At 48.9% G+C, this 25220-nt stretch overlaps 1 protein-coding gene across 1 annotated transcript in view; it reads right to left on the bottom strand.

Annotated features, from left to right (window-relative positions):
• Nucleotides 1-318: 318 nt before the first annotated feature.
• Nucleotides 319-25220, bottom strand: part of ZC3H3 (zinc finger CCCH-type containing 3) — a 344144-nt gene continuing 319242 nt past the window's right edge. The window contains exon 13 of the mRNA XM_074943734.1: nt 319-7294. Coding sequence (XP_074799835.1) covers nt 7263-7294 — 32 coding nt within the window. The 3' untranslated portion in view covers nt 319-7262. The remainder of the gene's footprint in view (nt 7295-25220) is intronic.

The raw sequence follows: 25220 nt of genomic DNA, 5'->3' as shown, positions 1-25220 counted from the left end.
GCTAAAAATGTACAAAGCAGAAATTTTTGTCAAAAAACGTTCATGGAACTTTAGTTTTTATCAAAAACTCCCCCAAAACGGAACATTTTGGGATTTCAGTTGTCAAAGGCCAAACGTTTTTCAGGTTTTTGGTTTGTCAATAAAAACCTGAAAAATTTCAACAAATGGAGGTTCTGACAAAAATTTCTGCTTCATAAAAAAAAAAAAGAAAAGGTTTTGATGAAAATTTTTCAGCCAGGCACTACCTTGGTAACGCTGGGAATAAGGAGAAACTTTTGATCACACATCAGAGAAAGAGCAAAACCACAAAGCAGCAATTTGTTGCACAAACTCTTCATTCACCTTTATTTAAATATCAAAAAGCACCAATTAACAAAAGACATTTAGTATCAACAGTGACTATTCTTTATTAAAAATAGCTTCCTTTAACACATAGCTAAGAGTTTCACACCAAACAAAGCCCAGCACGAGCATAGAGACCACAAAGCGAAAGTTAGTTTTGAACATACTCCGTTTCATGGCTCTTCCAAGGAATATCACCCTAGCGGTGATGGACACAGATTCTCACGCTTCACAAGCCTGTTACTGCTAACTTAAATCCTATGCTGCCCAAGTCAGTGCTCTGGCTCCTCTTGATTTTGCAAGCAGTAAGATAGCATATTGACATCGAGGGCAGAACCCTTCACATTGAGTGGCACTACATTCCCATGTCTGCTAGTTCAGTTAGACGTAATTGCTTCTCTAGTCGGGGTCCACATTTTCAGGGGGTTACAGAACTTCACTTCTAAGATCTTGGGCCTGGCCTAATTTCCCCAACACCCTTGAAACAAAACAGTACGATAAGGCTGGGCTGCTTAAACACACTAAGAGCACAATTAAACCTGGATCCCCAGCTGGAGTAAACACGTCTAAGCTTTGCCGATGTACCCCAGCCAAGGAGTCTGCCTCAGAAGTGGAGTTGTTGGGGCTGCCTGATTCGGAGGATGCTCCAAGATGCTTCCCATTGGCACCGGAATGAGGAGCAGTGGCAGGGAGTTGACTGCAGCCTTCAGAGCTTACATCTGAGGTTCGCTCCCATTCATTTATGTGCTGAATGTACCCTGCACCAGGGAGCAGCCCACCCCACAACCGGACTGTGTAGAAGGGGAGAGCGGGCAACCGCAAAGTAAGTTCGGCTATCATTTAGCCCCTCCAAAATCCACCGGCTCCCCTCCATTTGCTAAAGATCTTCTGGACCAGCCCTACCCCCAACCTTGGTGCTCCTTAAACTAGGAAACGCCAAGTGGCTCTCACAGGGTATGTCTACGCAGCAAAGAAAAACCCGCAGCTGGCCTGTGCCAGCTGACTCAGGCTGTGGGGGTGTTTCATTAAGCCCAAGCTCTGGGTCCTACAGCCCAGGCTCCAGCCCGAGCCCAGATGTCTACACAGCAGTGAAACAGCCCCGCAGTCCAAGCCCAAGTCGCCTGGCACAAGCCAGCCATGGGGGTCTAGTTGCTGCGTAGACATACCCATGGAGGAAGGACATTGTTTTTTAAGGGGGAAATTCAAAGTCATTTCCACATTGCCTGCCTGGGTAACACAGAAAGCTGGAGTCATCTCTGGCTTTCACTTCAGTGTCACAGTTCACCAGGGAGGGAGCAGGCGTTTGCTTTTGAGGGCTGGAGCTAGGTGGGCTGCGTTATCCGCATGCAACCTTTGAGCATGACCCTTCTTGGTGGCTTATAATACATGGCATGACTAAGTGTGGGTTCACGTATAACTGTCAAGCACTCAAGAATCTTCTGCCCAACGTTCTCATCTGTCCTTTTAAATCCTGTGCAGTGACACCACTGTCCAGTGGACTGCACCAACGGCAAGGCAGCAGCAGGGTGCTGGGTTCACTGACCACTCGGATGGAAGTGTCCTCGTGCGAGGGGTCTGGGTGTGACAATGCCTAGACGGGGTGTCTCGCTCCAACGAAGGATGCAGGATGCAGCGGGGTCCACGTGGCAGTTGTACAGTAATCACAGAATTTTTGAGAATCCCAAATGGTTGCATTTAGTGCTGTCGATGTCACCGTGTTTCACAAAGGTGTGTAACATCACAATGGGGAAACTGAGGGGTCACGTGCCCAAGTCACAATTGGGAATAGAACCCAAGTCTCTTGATGCCCAGTCACCTACCCTAACCCCTGGACCATGCTCCCTCCCTGCCTCTGCTGAGCACAGAGCGAGCCCACGAAGATAGCAGTGATTTGTGCCAAAGCGTTCGGGTTTGGAAATTAGTTACATGGCAGCTTTGGTTGTACTTCGTGCCAGTGAATGTATATGATCCGAGAGCTGATACGCTGGGCAGTTGAGCGAAACACTATCTGTCAGTCCCTCCTGGAACAAATCCTGCAGTGTAACTCACACCCTATAAACAACCAGCCTCAGCCCCCTTAAAGAGACGCTTCTTCCTGAAAGTTTCAGAGTGGCAGCTGGTACTTGGAAAAGTCAGAAGCTCTCTGAGCTAATACAGCTTTCCAAGCCTCTGCATATATAATTTCCCCCCGACAGGAATCTGTCCTGCCCTGGCAGTAAATACGGTGACGTTAACATCAAGCACCAAATCAAAACGATACGGTTACATGGTATCAACTCCATCCCAAACCCTGGCAGAGGAACGAGCCAGTCCCCACCCCAACACCTGAACTGAATTGATCCCCAAGGAATCTAACAGGCTCAAAATTCCCACGGCCATAGATGGGGGCAAGGAGCTAGAGCAGAACATGGGCCTGGTGCTGGAGGTGGGGAGCACCACCTATGAAGGGCTGAGCACTCTCCTCACATGCTGCCATCACCAGGAGTCAAGGGTGCTCAGAACCTTGCAGGATCAAGCCCATTGTCCCTAAAGAGGATTGTTAACCTTACATCATCCTACCCTGGAGCAGAGCAAACGAATGGATGAGATAGCCAGCGGCCCTGGATGTTAGCTCAGCCTGGATGGTGCACCAGCGGGGTTGAACATTACGTCTCAGCGATGCTGACTCACAGGTAACACATCGCATGGTGGTAACACAGGCAGGCATGAACAAACCGGGATAGCCATGATCTCTACCTGATAAAGTCAAGGAAGGAGAACACTGCAGAGCAGAGTCACACTAAAGAGACAAGCAGGGACCTGTAACTGTCCAAGCAGGGACCTGTAACACCAGCAGAGCCAAGGAAGCCTCTACCGTACAGAACACACAACAGCTTGGCTATAAAATATATATCAAGGCAAGAAACTTCCCTGGATCTAACCTCAACCAGCTACTGACTTACTACGTGACCTCAGTTTCACTCGGCCTCCTAGCATCTCTGTCGCCCCTGCAAGAAAATGGGGTAAAAAATAGTTGAAACCTTGGTGAAAAGACACACAGACATTACAGACCCCTCTGCAACCACTGCAAACCTGAGGGCGAAGCATCTGGCGGCTGACTATCCCCAAGAGAATACATTACAGGCCCTTCTCCCGTCACTGTGAACCCGAGGATGCTGCACCTGAGAGCACAGCTCCCCCAGGGAAATATGTTGCCAAAAGACCTTGAAAATAAAAAGTGCCTAGTTACTGGATTTGCGAGTTCACATGCAAACTCTGCTTTCTTCCCGTTCGCTGATAAACACGCTGACCAAATCCTGTGCATGCCTCGCAATCCAGGGGTTTCTAGGGGGGGCATACTGGTGACGCCAGGGCAGCACAGTTGGCTCCCTGGCTACGCGGTCAGTTAGGCAGCAGTCGGCCGGAACATACGCGCGTCTGTATTTTATTTACACACAGCAGTCCCCGTACGCTTTTGGCAGGTGCGAGGGTGAGAGATTTCGCTAACCTCCCATTGCGTGTGTTGACGGAGGCTGCCCGTCTGAGGAATGAGAACCAAACCACCTGCCCCAGAGTTCCATTTAATGATACCGAGCTACTAACTAGGACATCCTACTAGAAGAGGGAGGAGTTTGGAAGGACACAAGCCCTGTTGGTGCTTTCCTAGGACATCTCAGTTCAGGATTTTCCTTTGCCCTGTACACTCTGTATCTCCCCATGTCAGGAAGGTCTAATGGGGAAACTGAGGCTGGCTCTTAGTCATAAGATGAATTTGCCTTGATAATATTTACTTCTCCAGCCTCTATCTCCCAAGCAGCAATGATGGCCAAAGTTTGCCTTCAGATACTCCCATTCAGCCCTCATTGTCTTGCATAAGCGTGACCAAGAGACAAATTTGGCCCTAAGGTCCACTATCACCGAATGCTTAGACTATCCTCTGACCTAATTCCAGGGAACCCCACCGAAGCAAGGTTCTCACTGACCATTCCCTGTGTGTGAAGTCTTACTGGGGATCTTCCTGACTGCCATAGATGCTTTCGATCTTGAGGTCCTAGCGCTCCCATGATGTGACATGTCCTGTATGGATCTCCTTGGCTTCACTGCAGATTAGGTTATGCCACTGGGATTTCTTATGGGGTTCTCAGTGCTTTTTGCATGCTGGATCAGATGGTAATGTCTGGATTTGATAGGAATTTCTGGAACTATCCTTGGAAACTTAGTGACACCCATTAAAAATCACCTCCGCCCCCTAAAGTTTAAAATGGAGACAAAAAAGAGAAAAACTGCACCTGCAGTTCTCCTCTTGCCGCGCCCTCGGTAAGTTGCCCGGCCAGCACTCCTCCACTCTGCGGGAACACACATCGACAGGATGCTAAATCACAGAGATAAAGAAACGGAGTGGGGAAAATAAAAACAGCACAATCAACTGGGTGTTTGCTAACGACCCCCCTCATGCTCCCTCCGTCCCTCAGTGCAGCGAGGAGCCGGGGAGGAAATGCTGACCTCGGCAGATTGCAATTATAGTTACAATCAATCTTTTATTAGCTTGTTGCTCTGTGGTGAAGGGAGGAGATGAGCCAGGCAGATTCACAGAAGGGGGGAAATTTCACCGCTCACCGCAAAAATTTCAATCAAACTCCACGGCAGCTGGCTTGATATGCAAAGTGACCGAGAGATGCTACCGTGATGAGTAACTAACACCCTCCAGGAGGGTTCTGCTGGAGCAACTTCGGACGATCGGACACTGTGAGAGAAAAAGGCACCGGCATGTGATAACTGTCCCTTTATACTAATGCAAACTGGACTCCCAGCTCCAGGTCATCTCCTGGGGGGCGAGAGGGATACGTGACAAAATGTGGCAACGTCAAGCAACTCAGTATCCACATTACGCATGCTGAAAAGTTGCGAACTCTTTTTAGCAAATGTGTCTGGTTTTAACTAGAGACAGGTGGAGGCTACTCAGTCTGGATCCTGATTCTGAATGCCCCAAAGCTGGGCTTTGGTTGGACCTGTTTAAAGAGAGTGAAAGTCAGACCCAGATCACACTTTGGATTTGGAATGGTCCCAAGTTTGGGGTATCTGGATCCAGGGATAGTTCCAGGGGTCTGGCTCAGGCCAATATCAGAATAGGAGCCCTATGAGAAAGGCAGAGCTGGTGCAAATGTGTTTGGCTCTGGGGGGTGGTATGGGTCAGCTCTACATTTAAACCAAATGCTTGTTGTGTTGATATCATCTCTCAGCACAGCACTGGGGCTCCATTTCATTAGAGTCTGACCCACAGTAAACACACCAGTTAAAAATAAAGAAACCAAGGAGCTCTGAATATTACAAACTCCTCTTGGGGCCGAGGTGGATTTATCCAGGTGGGCATTTGGCCTGTACATTTGGGAACTAAGCAGACAGCGTCTCTGACACACTAAACAATCATTATATGAACCTGTGAGATCATTAGAGAATGCTGGCTTCTAAACCAAGAAAACAGGTTATTTTCCCTGGACCTGAACTGAACGACCTGGAATTCAACACACATTGAGAAGGGCACTAAATCCTTTGTGGGAGGCCCATGTTCCATAAATACCTGTGTCCTTGCACCCTGCTATTACCACACTGGAGAAGAGGAGCAATCACCATTAACAAAAGTCTAATTCAGAGTCCTCGGTTCCTCTTTCTTTCCTGACTAGATACTCTGTCACCCTTGGCTTTTACAAACCTCGTTTTTCCCCTGGAATACTTAACCAGACTGCTTTCCTCGCCTCTTTGCATGAACCAGATACAGATGGGAAAAGCTGCTGGATCACAAGGCAGTGCTCACTGAAAGCAGCGACATGGAAACCACCACACTGACTACAGACTTCACCTTCTGTCTTCTTAGTCTTGCCGCATCTCCTTGTGGTTTCCTCTCCTCTTGGAAGGGTACAGGGATGGGGGAAGGTGATCGCCCTGCAAAGCCCCACCGCACACCGCGGGATCACAGGGTTTTCTTAGGCCCTGTCAGCTGCAGACAAATCACTAGCAAACAGACTCCTCCGCGTGCATTAGATATTAGGGGGCTTGCATTTCCATTCAGAAATGCTCCCCCCCTCCCCCCGCAACACACAAGATTTTTTGGCACAAGGGCATAACTGTTTCTCTGAAATGGTTTCAGAGCTCACCTCATGTGGCTGTTCTGTTTGGGTCACACATATCCCTTAAGCACATGGCTACAGGAAGCCACAGCCCCCTTGCACACCCCTCATCCACAAAACAAATTCCTATCCTGATGGTTGTAAGATGCGCACACCCTCATTTCTAGGCAATTGCTGCAGTTCTTGGCTGGCTGAAGTCTTCCAGCCTCTCATCATGCAGTATAATTTCCCACTAACAGACAGCACTGTTGAAATATACCCAACTGGGCAATGCGGCTTCCCGGCACTAAAGAGAAACAGAGTTAGGTTTCTTTAATCCCTGTGCCTTCCTCAAATCTCTGTGAGGAGAATTACTGCAACGGCAAAGCTCCAAACACACCACCAAGAACCCGGGTGCAAAGGGCTGCAGGTATGATCAATGGGCCCCACTTAGCCTAATCTGATCACAACAGTTCCTTCATGCTAACTCAAGAATGACCAGGCAAGCTGAAGTTAAACAGGGGCTTGGGAAGGGGGTTGTTTTAAATAAACCAGATTAAAAGATCATTTATTCCAAAATTAAAACGCTTACAAAGCCGCCTCCCTGCGCGACAGGGCTGGGGGAACCTGGGACATTTACTGTTACCGGGTTCCGGGCCAAATGAACGTATCGAAAAGGAACACAAATCAGGAGGAAGCCTCCTCCCGTCTTGCTGTCCTGAGGTAGGTGCCAGGCCTAGCCTGGCCGCTGCGTTTCCTGAGGCGTTCGGCCGCTGGACTGTTGGATGGACCAGCGCATGAGGAGGCCAGAGAGATGCTGAATCCAGGGAGCTGACCTCACAGCCTGGGCTTGATCTGCAGCGGCTTCCCTGGAAGGAGAAGGAGAAAGCGGAAGGTGAGGGTTGTGCTGACGTTAGTAGCTGGCAGTTTGGGAATATAAATCTATGGCAGAGGAAGTGGTTAGAGGTGAGCCCCAGATGCATTGTGGGAAGGGCAGAGGGGTCACAGCACTGGAGAGGATAGCTATGCACACATGCTAGACGTATAATTTGGGCTTAGAGGGGCAAACTCTGCTCCCTTATCCGTGGCCAGGCCCCACCTGCACGGGGGAATAGGATTCCGAGAGCACCACCTGGACACCGGGCAGGAGCTCCCTCCATGGCCACGCACAGTAAGGGATCTTACAAGGGGGCCAATGGATCATCATCTCAGCACAGCCACTGGCCATGATCTCCATCCCCCAATGGCGCTGTGATAAGAACAGGGGGAGGGATAGCTCAGTGGTTTGAGCATTGGCCTGTTAAACCCAGGGTTGTGAGTTCAATCCTTAAGGGGGCCATTTAGGGATCTGGGGCAAAAATTGGGGATTGGTCCTGCTTTGAGCAGGGGGTTGGACTAGATGACCTCCTGAGGTCCCTTCCAACCCTGATATTCTATGATTCTATGAACAGGGGTTAGCCTAGACTGAAGGACAGTGAGAGCTCCCTGTCCTCATCTTCAAATCCTCCGCTGGGCCAGGAAGCTGCTAGCTCAGGGGCCATCTCACCTTCTGAGCACACTGCAATATACACCTGGCTGAACAAGCTGCCTCGCAGCGACACCCAGCATGGAAGGAAGTGGCCACCAGACCCCCACCACTAGCCAACCCTACAATTTGTTTGCCAGGGAACTGAATCACAGCTTCCAAAACGGGGTCTCTCATGTGACCTATGAAAAGTGCCTATGGATGCTCTGGGCAGAGCAGAGCATAATGCTAATACATGGGAAGCTATACTTTGAGCAAACTGCCTACCTGTGGGCTGTGCCAATGCAGGGTGCATTTTAGACAGTCTAGTGGGTAAGACGAGGGGTAAGAGCTCAGGGCACTGTTGTTGGCTCTGTTACTCATTTGCCATATGAGCCTGGGCACGTCACTTAACACAATACCATTATTTCCTCTAGAGCCTCAGGTTCCTCATCAGTATACTGGAAATCCTATTTCCATCCCTTGTCATCGCTAGTGATTGCAAAGCGCTTCGGGATCCTTAAATGGAAGGTCACCTAGATGAGCACTGAGGGCCATGTTACAGCTCTGACTAGGAATTGTGTATGTATTTTACTTACATACTTACACACACACACACACCCACACACACACACCCCCCAACACGGCACTAGCCCATATTTCTTGGCAGCTGTGAACCACCGGAGAATTCCAACCCTTGGGCAGATGCCATCCAGTTGACTCCCAAAACAAATTAGTGGCATTTAGTGGGGCTGCAGGGCAGCAGCTGCTGCTAAGCCAGTGTGACTAACCCTCTTTCACTGAGCTGGAGGTGGGGGTGGGCAGGCAGTGTTACTGGGGACAGGGCAAGGAGTGAGAGTTCACATCCATTTTCACTCTCGGCCCAGCCCCCAGGGTCCCACTCAGTCCCACCTGGGCCTAGAGCTCATCTTTTGGGCTCCCCTTGCTCCGCTGCTCATACCCCATGGCTTCCTTCTACTCCAATTGCCATGCCTTCCTCCATGCTGTCTCCATCCATGAGCCACCTCCCAAACCCGGCACACTGGGTTCCTAGTCTCTCCTCATGCAAACCTTCCCGAAAGGCTCACTTCTAACACCAGCCCAGGGCAAACCTCTCTCCACCCAACTTCAAATCAGGAGAAAGGAGAGAGACTGGAAAACCGAAATAACCCTAAACTTGGGTCTCCCAATGCGTCTGGTCTTACCCGGCAGTGCCTTAACCTGTAAGCAGCCAGGGGCAGGGATTGTCTTGGCAGTGCCAAGCTCAGGATCATTAAATGAGATTTTCCACAAGAGTAGCCTCTGCTATGAGGCTAGTGAGAGAACAGGGCATGGGCCAGTGGTGTGAACAGAGGGGAAGGAATCTGGGTTCTAATCCTGCTTCTGTCATTAGAACCGAGCACTGGAAAGGACCTGCTGGGTCACTGAATCCAGTTCCCCGCTATCGCAGGCCACCCTGTCAGATCATCCTGGTCAGAAATTTGCCAAGCTCCATCTCACAACCAGTTTGGTTATTTGCTCCCCACTGCATGTGTTGGGAGGCTGCTCCACAGCCTCACTCTGAGGGTTAGAAGCTTCCTTCTAATTTACAGCCTCAGTGTATTGATGCCCAGTTTATTTGCATTTGCTCTTATGCCGACATTGTTCTTCATCTTAAATAGCCCTTCCTCCTCCTTAGCATCCCCCGCCCCCCACCCATGTATTTATAGAGAGCAATCAAGTCTCTTCTCAGCCTTCCTTTTGCTACATTTCCGCCAAGCTCTTTAAGTCTCCTCTCATCAGATGTGTTCTCTGCTCCCCGGAGCATCCTAGCAACGCTCCTTCTCTGCAACTCCCCTGTGCCCTTGGGCTGGCTGCACGAGCTGCACGGGTGTTGCAAAAATCTAACGAACACGGGAATGTTTTTTGGGGAGGGTATTTCCTCATTTCAGTTTAAAACCAATATTTGCTCTCACTGCACGAGAGAGCTAGGAAGCTAACCTAACTAGAAACCAAGTTATAATATTTCTTAATGGGGAGACAGTGTTGCCCAGTGGATAGTGCACTTGATGGGGACCCTGGAGACCTGGATTCTATTCCTATCTCTGCCACCGACCTGCAGAGTGACTGTCCTCTCTCTGTGCCTCAATTTCCCCTCCCATCTTTTGTCTTTCGTCTATTTAGGCTGTAAGCAGCCTGGGGCAGTGTCTCACTGTCTCTGTACAGCAACTAGCCCAATGGGGTCCTGATCTCCAGTCAGGCCTCTACACTCTCCTGGAACTTAAATAATCATGATAATAAAGTGAAACTGACCAGCCTAGTTGCATCGTACAACTTTAGTGACATGCAGAAAGCAAACAGCATCAATGGGGAGAAAGAATTAAGGTCTGAAAATATCTTTCAGCTCCATTTAAAACAATGCAATTGCATTAGGAAGTCAGGACTGGCCAATCCTTATTGCAGTATGTCCCTGCATTGCTAATACCATATACAAAAGTGTATCATACTGGGGCAAGGAACCTGCTGGAATTATCTGTTTTTTTAATGGCAACAGCTCTCTAGGCTTTTTAGAGAACTATCCCTTTAACCTTAACCACCTTGTCTCACCACTGACATCAAAAGCAGCCATGTGGTTGTGTCCCTGCATTACTTACTGAAAACATCGTCCTTCCCAAACTGCCCTGGATTTACACACACCTCATGGTAACAAGAGTCCTTCATGGGAAGGCTAAGCTGCAGAAAACAGCACCGCTGAGAAATGCTGATTTCTGGTTCTTTCACAATGGGCTGGAAGATACTGTTCTTCTTATGTGGCATCTCCATTTCTGGAGGTTTGCAAGCATGGTAGCCCATGCTGTACAGCTCTCTGCTAATCTCTTTGTGGATGAATAATCCTTTTGATCCACGTGGGACACCACATCCCCCATTCACGGTCTTCTTTTTCTGCCTGGTGTTGTTCTGCACCAACTTTCCCTTCCAGTGCCCATAAACATGCATCACCCACAGACCTCTTAAAAGTATCCCGCAAATCAAATCTTTCTTTACGTAAGATTGCTAACTACTGTTTTCCTAGTTCCAGTCATCTCCAAGACCTTTTCACTGGTTACGTGGTGTATCCAGGATATTTTCACAATTCTTCTGTAACACCATCATTTGAAGGATTGTAGTTTGTTTATTATGGAGTGTTTGAATGTCTACGTTTCACAGCCGTAATTTAACGCCAGCCTAATGCAAGTTTTTAAGAGTTGGAATTTAGTCTTCAGATTTATGACGCTTCTCATCAGATGTTTATTCTTCAGGGATGTCTCTTCTACTCTTGCTATTCCGGTGCTGACGTCAATATCCGACATTCCGTCTTCTGTAAGATACCGCTCCCAAACCCCACTTCGGCCGGCTCACAAAGGTGGTGTGATGTTTACAGAAACCAGGCTTGGATGATTCATTTTCATTAGAGTGATGATTCTGCCTTAAATTCATTACCTACTTATAGCAATCAGCCAATCTATGTATACAGATACCTCTGACCTACACAGGCTCAGTCCCCGAGTGGCTATGTTAACAGCTGTGATTTCCTGATGCAGCGAATATATCAACTGAGGGCAAGAGTGCCCTGCACCCACTGATTCCAAAGGGTTCAAAAGGTGCAGTTACTTTGCTGGACCTGCTCTATTCTGAAAGTACAGGATGAAAAGAGCTGCTCCTTGTGCAGAAATTAGGAATTGCCTGTGGGGATAGAGCACGTGTCTAAACCAGAGAGCTCCCTGCTCCCAGCCACACAGGGACTTCCCCAGGACTCCAATAATTTCTTTAATATCATCAGAGATTAAACATTCTGATATTAAAGACTGAACTTTATCCAGTGGCAGATACCAGCCACGGAGTGGGATGGGAAGTGGCTTGCAACAACACTTTGTGCTGCTCTTGTCCCTTTCCTGAGGATCTCAGAGAGCTTTAGAGACATGCATTCACCTGCTCAACACACAGGCTGAGACAGGCCATTTCGGAGCATTCAAAGCCCTCCTCGGACTCAGGGGGAGACAAGTTCTCTGCTTTCGAGAGCACATTTCACTGAGAAGCCATCACATGGATACCGATTGTAGCTAGTCCCACTTCTTCCAAACTCTCCTCCCCTTCTATCTCTTCACCACACAATCATTGCCTAGGGCCAGTACACCCACACTTTAGGTACAAGATAATCAACCTCATCAGAAGGCACCACCTCATTTCAAATAATCTGCTGCTATATCAAACAGCTGACGCTCACCTTTGCCAAGGGGTAGGCTCACATGACACGGCCGATTATCTATTAACAACTCAATAAGGACATTATACGAGTGACTTTGTGGGCTCCTCAGAGCGTAAATCCTCCAGCTTCCAAGAAGCAACTGCCGTCAGTTCTGTGCTACCATGGAGTACTACTGCTGGGGAGGGGGAAGATGGAGCAGCCTGAATGCAAATGACAGCACTTGCTAGCCCCAGGACTAAGCCTGCTAGCCCAGGTGAAGCGACAGGTCTCCACCTTGTACTGCTCTGTTTAATGGTGCATTACCAGTCTGCTTGCTGGTTCATACACTTTGCAAACAGAGATGGGCTTTTCTTTCTGTTTTTCTCCACATTGTAACGCCCATGTCATCTTCTGCAGCGTTTGAACGTGTGCTCTTCCCTCTTTTCCTTATCTGCTCTGCCTGCTTCCCTCCTTTCTGCTCATTATATACAGGTTAGGATGCAGCCCTGGGCTTAGGGGACAGACACCCTCCTTAAGTGTCCAGCACGCAAGGAGCTAACATTGGTTTCTTTATTTGCTCTGCTGTATTTCCTGTCCCTCCTGCTTTCCCCTCTCTCTGAGCTCTGAACTACTTTTTAAATGTGTCCTCCCCACCCCCAGTTACACACCTATCTGCACCCACTCACATGTACGCACACCCCCACACCTATCTGCACCCATTCACACACATGCATACACACCCCTATCTGCACCCACTCACACACCTCCCCCTGCATACACACCCCTATCTGCACCCACTCACATGTACGCACACCCCCACACCTATCTGCACCCATTCACACACATGCATACACACCCCTATCTGCACCCACTCACACACCTGCCCCTGCATACACACCCCTATCTGCACCCACTCACATGTACGCACACCCCCACACCTATCTGCACCCACTCACACACATGCATACACACACCTATCTGCACCCACTCACACACCCCCCCTGCATACACACCCCTATCTGCACCCACTCTTACACCTCCCCCTGCATACACACACCTATCAGCACCCACTCACACCCCCTCCGCATACACACACCTATCAGCACCCACTCATACGCACACACTTGCATTTGCACACTTATCTACACCCACTCACATTTATGCATACCCCACACCTATCTGCACCCACTCACACATGTGCATATGCACACCTATTTACGCCCACTCACGTGTACACACATACTCCCCCGCATACTCACACCTATCTGCACCCACTCATACACACACTCCCACACCTCCATACACACACCTATCTGTGCCCACTCACATGTACACACACCTACCCCTGCATATACACACCTATCTGAATCCCCTCCCCCCCATACTCACCTCCCTACAAATACTCCCAGGTTCCCCAACCCCCCCCCCCAGTTCTACTCCCTGGCCCTACTCACCCCAGAATCAATGGGATCGCCAAGCCCTGACAAGCAGGGCAGCAAAGCATTCATCAGTTCCAGCTCCCCCAGGGATCTGGGTCCCCTAGAAGTTGCAATGGGGAGTAGGTCAGGGGCTGGCCAAGTCCCCAGCATGGGGAGAAATGCTCCAAAGAGGAATTAAAGGGGGGGCTCCTTCAAACTGAGGGACTAACATTGTCTGAGTGCTCTGAGAACTACATGGTGGCAGGGGCTGGAAGCTGCATCTGAGCACCAGCGAGCAAAGAGTTAACTCCAGGGTGTTCTGGGTGGTGTAACAAAGGCAGCTTGGGGCAGGGACAGTTCTACACCCAGCTGCTGTGAACTCACAATACAGTGCAGAAAACAGGGCCTGTCTGAATTCCAACAACCGGGACGGAAACCTGGGGAAAATCCTGCTGCTCTGCCCCCAGCCACAGACTGCCAGCGCCCGAGTGAAGGTGGGAACACAGCTATAGGGCACAGCCCAGGAAACACACGGCCGAAAGCCGCACACCACGGCTGCGCAGCAAAGGGGAGAACAGCTCAGCACACAAGAGCTCACCTGCAGAAAGAGCTGGGACGAGGTGGTGTTTCCAGGAGTTCAGGGCATCTGATCTATTTTACTGCACAGCAATGACAACTCGGCGATAGAAATCCGGCGCCCCTAGAACATCGGGCTGACACTTTGGATGCAATACAGGCGTTGGGGATATTGTTTGTGCAAATCGGGCAACACTATTACGTATCTAGATCAGTGGCTCTCAAACTGTGGGTCGGGACTCCGTTCTAATGGGGTCACCAGAGCTGGGATTAGATTTTCTGGGGCCGAAGCCCAAGCCCCACTGCCCAGGGCCGAAGCCTGAGGGCTTCAGCCCTGGGTGGCGGGGCTCAGGTTACAGGCCCCTTCCTGGGGCTGAAGCCCTTGGTCTTTGGTCCCTCCCACCCGGGGTGGTGGGGCTCTGGCTTTGGCAGGGCTCGGGCAGGCTCAGGCTTCAGTTCCCCTCTTGGGGTCGTGTAGTAATTTTTGTTGTCAGAAGGGGGTCGCGGTGCAATGAAGCTTGAGAAACCCCCAATCTAGATTGATTCCTTCCAACTGATCCATATGAGTCCACGTGTCCTGCTCCATCCAGAACAGTGTGTCTCAATGACTGGTCCGTGGAACAGCCCCGGCCCGAGGATCTCCCTGATGCAGTTTAGGAAGGCAGCCAGCCAGTCCCTGGTATTAGGTTGAGAAACACTGGATTAGAAGACATGAATCAACCATTGCCCTGGGCTGTAAGAGATGAATTTGGTCCCGAGGCATCACAGCTGCTGAACCCTTTGATCTTCATCAGCTCTGACCTCCTGGATAACGCAGGCCCAGAACTTCACCCTTGTACTAAGTCCATTTACTTGTATTGGCTAAAGCATCTCTTCCAGAACTGCAACCAGTCCTGCCTTAAAGACACCGGGAGATTATTATTCATTGTCATTTGTACTGCCGTAGCACCTAGGAGTCACGGTCCTGACCCATTGTGCCAGGCTCTGGACAAACACAGAAGAAACAGACAGCCCCTGCTCCACAGAGCTGACAATCTAAGTATAAGACAAGAGACAACAGATGGAGACAGACAGAGGAGTACAATGAAACCATGACCCAATATTGGACAGGGTGCGAGACAGTGGGCTCAGGACGCCAGCAGCTTAACTGTTGTCATGATTCTTGGCGGCATCACAGCAAAGGAGAGTTTTAAGGAGGGATGTGAACCGTGAAGGGGCTTTGCAGAAGTTTACGGGAAGTTACTCCCAGGTGTCAGGGACAACGTGGGAGAAAGCTCTAGAGGGCTTGTTTGAAAATTTAGCAATTGGGCAATAGATGCTGGCGTTGCGCTACTGACTGAGAGGGTAGGTAGAGTGGGCACAGGCCAAGAAGTGAAAGTGAAGACAAGCCGCTTGTTTCAAGGGCTAGAGAAGGGGGAGTCACCGGTGGAGGGAGGCAAAGAGAAGGGCTCAAGGGTGGTCCAAGCGACGGTCTTGGAGAATGGATATTCTCAATCGATAGGAGTGGGGCAAGGTTGTCTTCGTCAAGGCCAGAGAACAGGATGTTGCAGTAACTGAGACTCAAGACAATGAGAGCTTGGACAAGAGCTTTCTCTGTGTGGGTGGACAGGAAAGGCTGGACCTTACAGATGTTATGCAGAACAAATCTGCAAGGCTTAGACAGAGAGTGGATGTTTGGACCTACATAGGGGTCAGAATTGAAGATGACGCCCAGGTTCTGGGCCTGAGTGACAGGCAGGATGGTACTGTTGACCACAGTGGTCAAGAAAGTAGGTAGCAGGGAGGCTTGGGTTTGGGCGGGGGTGGGGAGGCGGAGAGGCAGATTAGGAGCTCTGCTTTAGCCACACTGGGCTTCAGCTCACGTCTAGACATCTACAAGATGGACAAAGAGAGGCTGAGACTAGTTTGTACAGAAGGTGGCAGGCCTGGAGCAGAGAAGTAGATCCGATTCATCAACACAGAGACAGTAGTTGAATTTGTGTTTGCAGATGAAATTACCCAGAGACAAGGTGTAGAGGGAGAAGGGGACTAAGGTCAGAGCCCAGAGACAGAAAATCCACTGCTTCCCTTGGTGGTTCGTTCCAATGGTTAATCACCCTTGCTGTTCAAAATTGTGTTTTATTTCTAACTTAATCTGTCTGGCTTCAGCTTCCAGCCACTGGTTCTTTCTCTGAAAAATTAAAGAGCCCTTTAGTACCTGGTATTTTCTCGTGTAATCAGATCACCTCTTGATCTTCTTTTTGATCAGCTAAACGGATTGAACTCCAAGTCTCTCACTGTAAAGCATTTTTCCAACCCTCGAGTCCCTTTTGTGGCTCTTCTCTGCACCCGTTCCAATTTTTCATCACCCTTTTAAAAATGTGGACACCAGAACTGGATGCAGTCTCCAGCACTGGTCTCACCAACGCTGTATACAAACTCCGCTCCCTGGTCCCAGGGTAGCATTAGCTCTTTGCCATGGCATTGTGTTGGGAGCTCGTGTTCCGTTCTTTGTCCACTATGACCCTTCAATCAGTGACTCTGATTTCTTTATTTAACAGAGTCACTGCTGGCCAGGATATAGGCCTCAATTCGCAGGCACCCCTCCAAAAGGCCATTTCCCTGCTCTGTGGCCTCTTCTTGGTCTGGTGCCAGCACCCCTTGCGAGTCAGCCAGATGCAAGAGACCACCAGCTGTTGAGCTGGAAGAGAGGGAGAGATCAGGGACAGGAATGGAGAATGATGATCTGTGCAGAAGGCTGGGCCAAATTTTCCAGCTTCCGGATGTCAGGGGCTCGGCAGAGCCCTCTGCATTTTGTACGGCGTCTATTACCCTGCATCGGTGCACTGGGATAGTTTGGCTCTGCCACTCAACACTTCCTGGACCACTTGGCAAGTGACCAAAGAGCCAAGTGTTCTGATGCCTGGAGTGAATTACCACCTAAAAGCATTTGGCCACCCCTCCTGATCAGCTGAAATCTCCTTAAGTACCTCTCAGTACCGTGCATTAACAGTGGAAACAAGACTGCCTTGTGGCCCTCGCACCACAGCCCATGGGGCACTTTCCCATGGGGACACAGAGCCTCTCAGCCATCAGCCCAGGAAATGCTTAGACAGCTCCAAAATGTACTGGGTAATAGACCCGCCCCCCAGGGCGGAGGAGGGCCAATACCATCGGTGGCTCCTGCTGGAAAGTCCCCTCTTCACCCTGCCCTAGTGAAGGAAGTCCCCTTGGAACCAGAGAGGTAGGACCATTTTAGACCAAAGCAGATATGGGCCATCCCCAGAGACGGGGAGTATTAGATCAAAGCCAATGCCCAAGCACCCTAACATGCACATAACGGAGCAGGCTGCAGCTGTCCTGCCTTCAGTGTGTGGGTGCAGCTCACAGAAACCAGTTACACTGCGCAACTCTCCATCCTGAGCTGAACCCTGCGTATTAAAGAGAAGGGCAGGTGCAGGCTGCGTTTAGGTTGCAGGCCATGCTCCCGGAGTCCCTGCTTTAGCGCTAAGCGTAACCTGTCGGAGCAGCGTTTCCACAATGAAGGACTCCCGGGCCCTCCTGAGCTCATTTTCCTTGTACCCCTCCCCACTCCCTTCCCTACCCCCAAGAGCTCTTCAGATGGGACACAAAGCTGCAACGCTTGAGCTCTGCACACACCGGCTCCAGCCTGCTGGCTGGAATTCCGCAGTTCTAGGAATCCCGAGGAATGAGGCTCCTCTCACAGGCCTCTCTGCTGGAAGCCAGTAGGATATAGTCACCCTGTTCCCAAGCACGATGGGTGCTGGGCTGTACAGCTGGCCATTCCTGCTGACAGCGTCCGCATATGGCAGGAGGCCTGGACCCGGAGGCCACAAGAGAGCGCTCAGGATGCTGATTAAAAATGCATTACAGCGTGCACGCCGGCGAGCTGAGGGTGGAACGAGAGAGTAAGAGGTTTTGAACGTGTAGAAACAAATGGCCCTCCCACAGGAACACAGTCGGGGATGGACGTGGTCAAGGGAGTCTCTGGGGCGATCAGGAATTTGCTGCTTCGTTAGACAAATGTACAATTGGAAAGGGATGGTTGGGTTTGTGTGGGCCCGCATGCTGCACCAGTTAAGACTGCAGGAGAGTGGTGAGCTAAGAATCCCACAGGCAAGGGGAGCAGATGGCTCCCGGCCCTGGAGCTCACCCTCTGGAGGGGTAGCGGGTTTAAATTTCTTGGCATGCCGATGCTACAGGGGTTCAGGTTTCCAAGCCCCAAGGGCAGAAGGGCAGGAGACCCCATACCATTAACACAACAGACCTTAACCTGAGCACCGGTGATCACAGCCCCTGGAGGAACGTCCACTAAAATGCCGCCTTGCATTCAGGGGATTCCTCCCTTGGACTCTGCTGAGATTTCATGTGATGAGGGGGGAAGATGATTACAGGTCACGTCAGGTGCCTCAGCCCACTTGCCCCCCCAGTGACTCATGTGGCCAGGGGTGGGGAAGTCTTATTTGTCTTTCCTGTTAAACTTGGCAACCAAACATCCTCAGGGTGTCAGTGGCATTGATTCATGACTTTTGAGCTAATTTATGTAAAACAAAGAGGGCTCATTTAGCACCTTTCCACCCTTAATATAACACCCATACATCAGAGGGACGCACAGCAGTCACTGGGGACTCGGCAATTAGTCACCTTAGTGGACTAAGACAGCTTTAAAGGCACAGTGGCAGAGAAACAACCAATCCCATGGTCCACCCCCCCTCCCCAAGGGCAGTATCATATACCGGGGCATTTACATGCTTGCATAGGGGCACCTTTTCCAGTCTATCCCTACTGCAGAAAGGCCCTAAAAGCACTTGACTAAAATGATAATACTTTGATGCTTATGTAGCATCTTCCATCCAAGGATCTCAGTGTGACTTGCAAACACTGGTTCTCTCTGGGAGATAGACGATTATCCCCGCTTCACAGGTACAGGGAGGGGAAGTGATTTGCCCAAGGTCACACGCTCAGTCAACGATAGTGCTGGGAACAGAACCCAGGAGACTTGCTTCCAAGCATTTGATTTACCAGATCAAACTTCTTGCCTACACTTTCCTGAGCTATGAACATCCACACCACAAAGTCTGCTCTCTCCTGGTTGGAAGATAAGCCACCAGAAACCTCCTTACCAATACTTTAGATAACCCAAATAAGACTGGACCGGTCAGGGTATGGAGACAAAAGGATGGTCAGGGAGCGAGGGAGTGAAGAGGAGAATGGCATGTAGGTTGCAAAGTCCGCATTTCCAATGCTTGAGTAAGACAGAACAATTAACATACAGCATTGATTGAATGGAAACCCATCTGTGAAACTCACAAGCACTGCACTTACTGGGCGGAAGAAAGGTGGAGGCAAGCAACATCTGATGGCAAAAGCAGAGTCTGCAAGAACTCAGCGAATCTGCACCACGAACGACTAAAATCGGGAGCCTCCAACGAGAGCTGCAGTCAAGCCATCTGACTCAATCCACTTCAGATGGACTAATTAGTGGTGGAGAGGGAGCTGGGGAGAAGGGAATTGAGGGGAAGAGCAGAGGCAAACCCCCCCCCCCATCCAAGGCTTGACATTAAATAAACAAACAAACAAACAAACAAACTAAGATTTATTGTTGCAAAACTAGCCTGGCAATATTTCTGAACAATAATATTGACAGGTTAGTTTATGCCGGAAGATGGTGTAGAATAAAATAAACTGAGTGAAGACCACATGATTCGAGAGAGTCAGTCCATAGAGGATACTTACCTTAAGAGAATGTATTTACCATTCCTGTCAGCTGTGTTTTCTTAGCCATCTGCAGGGGGGGTGTATTTAATCATGCTGTATGTTTCCTTCCTCTGCTGAAGCACAGCACCCAGCATCAGACCCACCACCATAAATTCGGGGAGGGGGTATTTATTTATTTTTTATGAGGAGCTATGAAATTCTTAGAGGCATGTTGTAAAATCGCCTGTCACTTCCCCCCAAGAGGCTCTGATGGGATGTTAATCGCTAAAATTCTTATCTACATGCGGCTTGATCTTAATTATGAATCTCAAACAGAGGAGAAGGAATTTAAAACCAAAAAACAACTGGGAAAAACCATTTGTCATCTTGGAGGGACAAAAACTGTATTAAGATTTTTACTGATCTGCGATCCTATCTTCCCCAATAAAGGGTCTCTGTCATCCCCTTTAACATACTTTTCATACTTTCCAAAGCACAGCAGGAATGATCCAAGAGTCAGGGAAGCTTTGACATGGGACAAACTTTTTTTTGTACTTAGGACGCAGCTGAGAATGTAAACAGCTCCCACTAGCCCAGCATGGGCAGGTACAAGGTGATCCCAACAAAGAGCAGGTGGCTTCCAGCCTTAACACTTCAGATGATTGCTAAATCATGATTAAACCGCTGCAATTAGTAGTAGTCAGATCAGAGAAACCACTACGATGAGTGAAATTATTTCTACTTGGTCTCCCCAGGCAGTAGGGGGACTGAAGAGGCACATGGTGAGAGAAGTGATGTTTACTGCTGCTGAAATTCCAAAAGTGAAAGGGGTGAAAGCTTTAATCCAGTCTCCGAGTCCACTTGCCCTCCAGTCCAGTGGCTCCTCTCTTCCCAATGGGTCACAGAACTCCTTGGCAGTTATAAAGCACCTGATTATCCCAACAGCGCCTTGGTGGCAGCAAAGGCATCAGACTAGTGGCTCTGGAGGGTGAAGTGGTACAACACAGGTAATGTGTGCTCTGCCCAACGCTAACCCAGCAGGGAGCTGTCTGAACCCACTCTAGGAGGCAAAGGGGAGCACTCTCCATGACCCATTCAACCTTTGAACGAAGGACCACCAAGGTGTCTCCAAGTGTACATCGTAATGGTGGTTTCCATCACATGGATGCTGATCTGCCGGAAATGGTGCTCAGTCCTGGCAATTGCTTTTGGTCAGAACTGACCACAGCTAGATTTGAACCTGCAACCTCGAGGTTAAAGGCTTAATTACCAATCCCCTGCATGTAGACTCCTCCATCTCATACAGTGGCCTGGCAGCAGTGGCGAGTTTCGTTCACTGTACTTCTGAGCCAGTCATGACATTTTTTACATAGTGCACACAAGGGAGAGTAAATGTTTTCTGGAATGAGCAACCTAGGCCCTAAAGGAGGAAGACATGAGACCAGGGCACCCAGTACTACACATCATCCCACCAACATGGCTGGAAGCCTTCCATGGATCTCCTAATACCCTCTTTGTTGGCTTTTATTTGTCTAACTCACTCTTCCTTCCTTCCTTCTCTTCTCCATCCCTTTCCCCACCTGTTTAGGGCTCTTTTCCAGCCTTCACTTCCATTTCTTCTCCGATGAAGTGAGCTGTAGCTCACGAAAGCTTATGCTCAAATAAATTTGTTAGTCTCTAAGGTGCCACAAGTCCTCCTTTTCTTTTTGCGAATACAGACTAACACAGCTGCTACTCTGAAACCAAACATTTCTTCTTCTGTTATAGTTTCCCGAGCACCCACTTGAATAGAACAGGACTTTAACACCTTGTGGCAGTGAGTCCTACGAGTTAACAATGCGCTGTGTATACAAGTTTTTCGTTTGATCAGTTTCAAAGGAAAACGGGGATAATATTAAACAACTCAGTTACCTCAGAGCAGGGCTGTGAGACATTGTTAGCTAATACCAGTACAGTACTTTGAACTTGCAAAGAGCTATTTAAATGATAAATATAACGGACGGAGAAATTTAGAGATTTTTTGAAAACATCTTCACAAAACTTTTGTTGACTACATTTAGCTTCCAGATGGTTGTGTTGATTTTTAAATAGTTTGGCTGGGTTTATGGTCAGTTCTATATTGTATATACTTGGTTTTAAAGATTACTTGGTGCTTTCCTGTATGAATTTTAGTATATAATTAACTTAGCATCCACAAGTGCCTCAACTAATGCTTCAAAATACACAAAATTCAAGACAAGTGAGAAGCTGTTTTTATGTTGAAACCAGTTTCTAAGTTCTGACACTGACTCCAGCCATTGCCTTGAGAAAAACCCCTTAATCTCCCTGCCTCAGTTTACCTAGCTACAAGGAGCAGGAGGGGAGATAATATTTACTTCCCTCAAAGGGACTCTGTGAGGGTTCAATCGTGGCACAGTGCTTTGAAGAAGAAAAGGCTCCCACTGACTTTACTGTGAATTGGACTAGGCACCGTAGGCCTACAACTGCTGAGTGAATGGCAAGACCAGTCATTTCCAACACATCCCCATTCGCCTAAACTAGCTGCATCACCTCCATCCTCGGGTGTTGAGTTAGCATCGGAACGGTCAATCTACCACTTTTCAAACGCACTGTCAGGCCCTGAGGGGTATACTTCCATGGCTCACGTCACCACAGCATCTGAGCACCTCGCAGTCATTAATGGATTTGACCCTCACAGCACCCCACTATTATCCCCATTGTACAGATGGTGAACTGAGGCACAGAGGTTCCGGGACTTGCCCAAGGTCACCCAGCAAACCTGTGGCAGAGCAGGAAACTGATTCCCCAGTCTTCAAGTCCCCAGCTATTGCCCTAACCACTGGCCATCCTTCCTACCCCCCAATCCTGCAATCTAATCCATGCAGGTGGACCTGTAACTCCTCCGTGGAGCCCCACTGAAACCTACAGGCAGGTTCCCCGTAGGACACAGGTGCTCTCTTTAGAGCTTCTGGGGTATCTGCGCCCCTTTGCCACATTCATTGCTTAGGTTTTTGCATGAATACATTTCAGACCTCCCCAGGACCATAGGGGAGAGGGCTTTTTCTTATAAGTACTAGCCCTGGCCTCCCCTCAAGCCTGTATGTGAATCAGTGTCAAACAGGCTTCAAATCTGTCAGGGGGTAAATTACACAATAATCCCTTGCTCTTCTATGGAGCTTTTCACCAGTAGATCTCAAAGCAATTCATAATCTTTCATGTATTTCTCCTCCCCACACCCCTGGGAGGCAGGGCAGTGCTGTTATCCACATCGTACACATGGGAAGCTGATTGGAAGTTCGGCGCCCAAATACCTTTGAGGTTCTGGGCCTATGTCTTGCCCACGGTCACACAGACAGTCTGTGGCAAAGCTGGGACTTGAACCTGGGTCTCCCGATTCCTCTCCAGGAGACACATGGGGCCATTGAAAAAGTTTTGCTTCCACTTTGAGAAACCTGAAGTATATTAATGATCTCCAAAGCAACAAAAAGTTTTTAAAACCCTAACCCATCTAAATGAACAATTGCTTTTAAATACAATGTAATCTAATGCTCATGGGGAATTCAGCCAAATAAGGGAACATCCAGAGGATGGAAAGCCTGCACTGACTGGAACAACAGGCTCCACAGTCATTCTTTTAACAACCAGTTGACAGGGTTGGAATTAATTTCTGTGTGATCCTACAACACATTGGTCAAAACTCAACAAAGGGGCTGAATTTTACCTCTGTCCTCTTCCACATCTTGCCCCCTTTGCCCAGCGACAGAGAGACCCGACAACAAAAATATATTCTCTTTTTTTGTGCATGGTAGATTCTGCAAATTGTGTGATCAATCTTGTGCCGCATTGTGCGTGCCTTCACTCTATACCACCCTCTGTATTTCGGGAGCAATGTAATCTATCTTCCGGGAACCAGGTATATAATTTCTAGTTAGCGAAAGCTAGGATAAGAAGCCCCTTTTTCATTATGATGATTGAACTGCTTCCAAAGAGAAGAGCGGGGCTGGATCGCCAGCCCTTTGTGGAAACCTGAGCAGCTTTTGCTGAGCTTGTCAGCCTCGCTGGAGAATTAGTACTTCCAATGCTCTTACTTTTGATGAAAATCAACATTTATTTTGCCTAAGCCTAAGAAGGTGTCAGGCAGACAGAGAAACTTGCCACTCTTAAAGGGAAAGTGAGCAAAAGAAAGAAATCTAATAGAAATAGATCATCAAGTCCGAGAAGTGGACCCTGCAGTAAATCACACTTCAGGTGGCACCATTATATATTTCAATAAAAAAGTACTTTCCTCAGACACATCCTTTAGACGCTCACAAGGGCGTCTTCGTCTGCAGCCAAAGGGAAAGTTAAACAAAATTCACTTCAAACAGACATTGTGAGATGGGGAGAGGGCAGATTTACAGGGATACTGCCAACGCGAAAGCTAGTCAATTTACAAATAAAAAGAAACCTAAGTGGGCAGCAGCTTTGGATTCCACACCTGCTACTGAATCCCTTGGCCAATTTCTGTAAATCCATCGTCCTGTGTTTTCAAACCCATGTCTCTCCCCTCCTGCTCTGTGAAAGACTCAGACTCTCAGTCTTTAAGGCCAGAAGGGACCATCCTGATCATCGTCCGACCTCCTGCACATCGCAGGCCACAGACCCTCACCCGCCCACTCCTGCAATAGACCCCGACCCTCTGGCTGAGCTACTGATGTCCTCAATGCTAGATTTAAAGACCCCTGATGAGCAGGGACACCTGACAGACCAAAGTGCTGCCATAGGCCACCCAACAAAGAGAAGCGCAAAAGCCTCCATGAAATCCACTAAGGACTTCACTATGGCTAATGATTTTATGTGGAAGGTGCCCAGAGGCTAAGGTGATGGGAGGCAGCATAAAACAGAGAGAGAGATGCACTGAAAAATAATTGCTCCTGCTAATCTCTTGCAGTCACTGCAACGTTCCAGATAGAAACATGGCTTCTTCATTGATGCATCATTCCCTTAGGTCTTCCTGGCCAATCGTGAGCCAGACAGAAGATCTTTGCAATCTTCTTAACAACTCCCTCTCCTTGAAGGAGAAGTTGGCTAATGAGATGACTTTAATTAACAGTCAGAGCTCAGAGTAAGCCAACCAAGGCTCACATTATTATTGTATTATTATCTCACATTGTAGTGAGAGCAGCATTGAACTCTGTAAGGTAGCAGAAGGTGACATACGAGTTTCCAACTTGATCCTCTATTCGCAGTCACTCAGCACTTCTTGAAACTTTCCAGGATTGGGCTCTGCCTTAAAAGGGGCATTTCATGTGCGCGCGTGAAGTTTTAACGAAAATGGTTTAACCATTTTTGAATGTGAGGAAAGTAACCCCCTCCCCCCACACTTTTCCCATTATAGAAACATCTTTTTCAAACCA

Source organism: Natator depressus, chromosome 2 (genome assembly GCF_965152275.1).
Source record: "Natator depressus isolate rNatDep1 chromosome 2, rNatDep2.hap1, whole genome shotgun sequence".
In the NCBI taxonomy this organism is placed as follows: domain Eukaryota; kingdom Metazoa; phylum Chordata; order Testudines; family Cheloniidae; genus Natator; species Natator depressus.
This window is presented reverse-complemented; position numbering and strand designations above follow the sequence as displayed.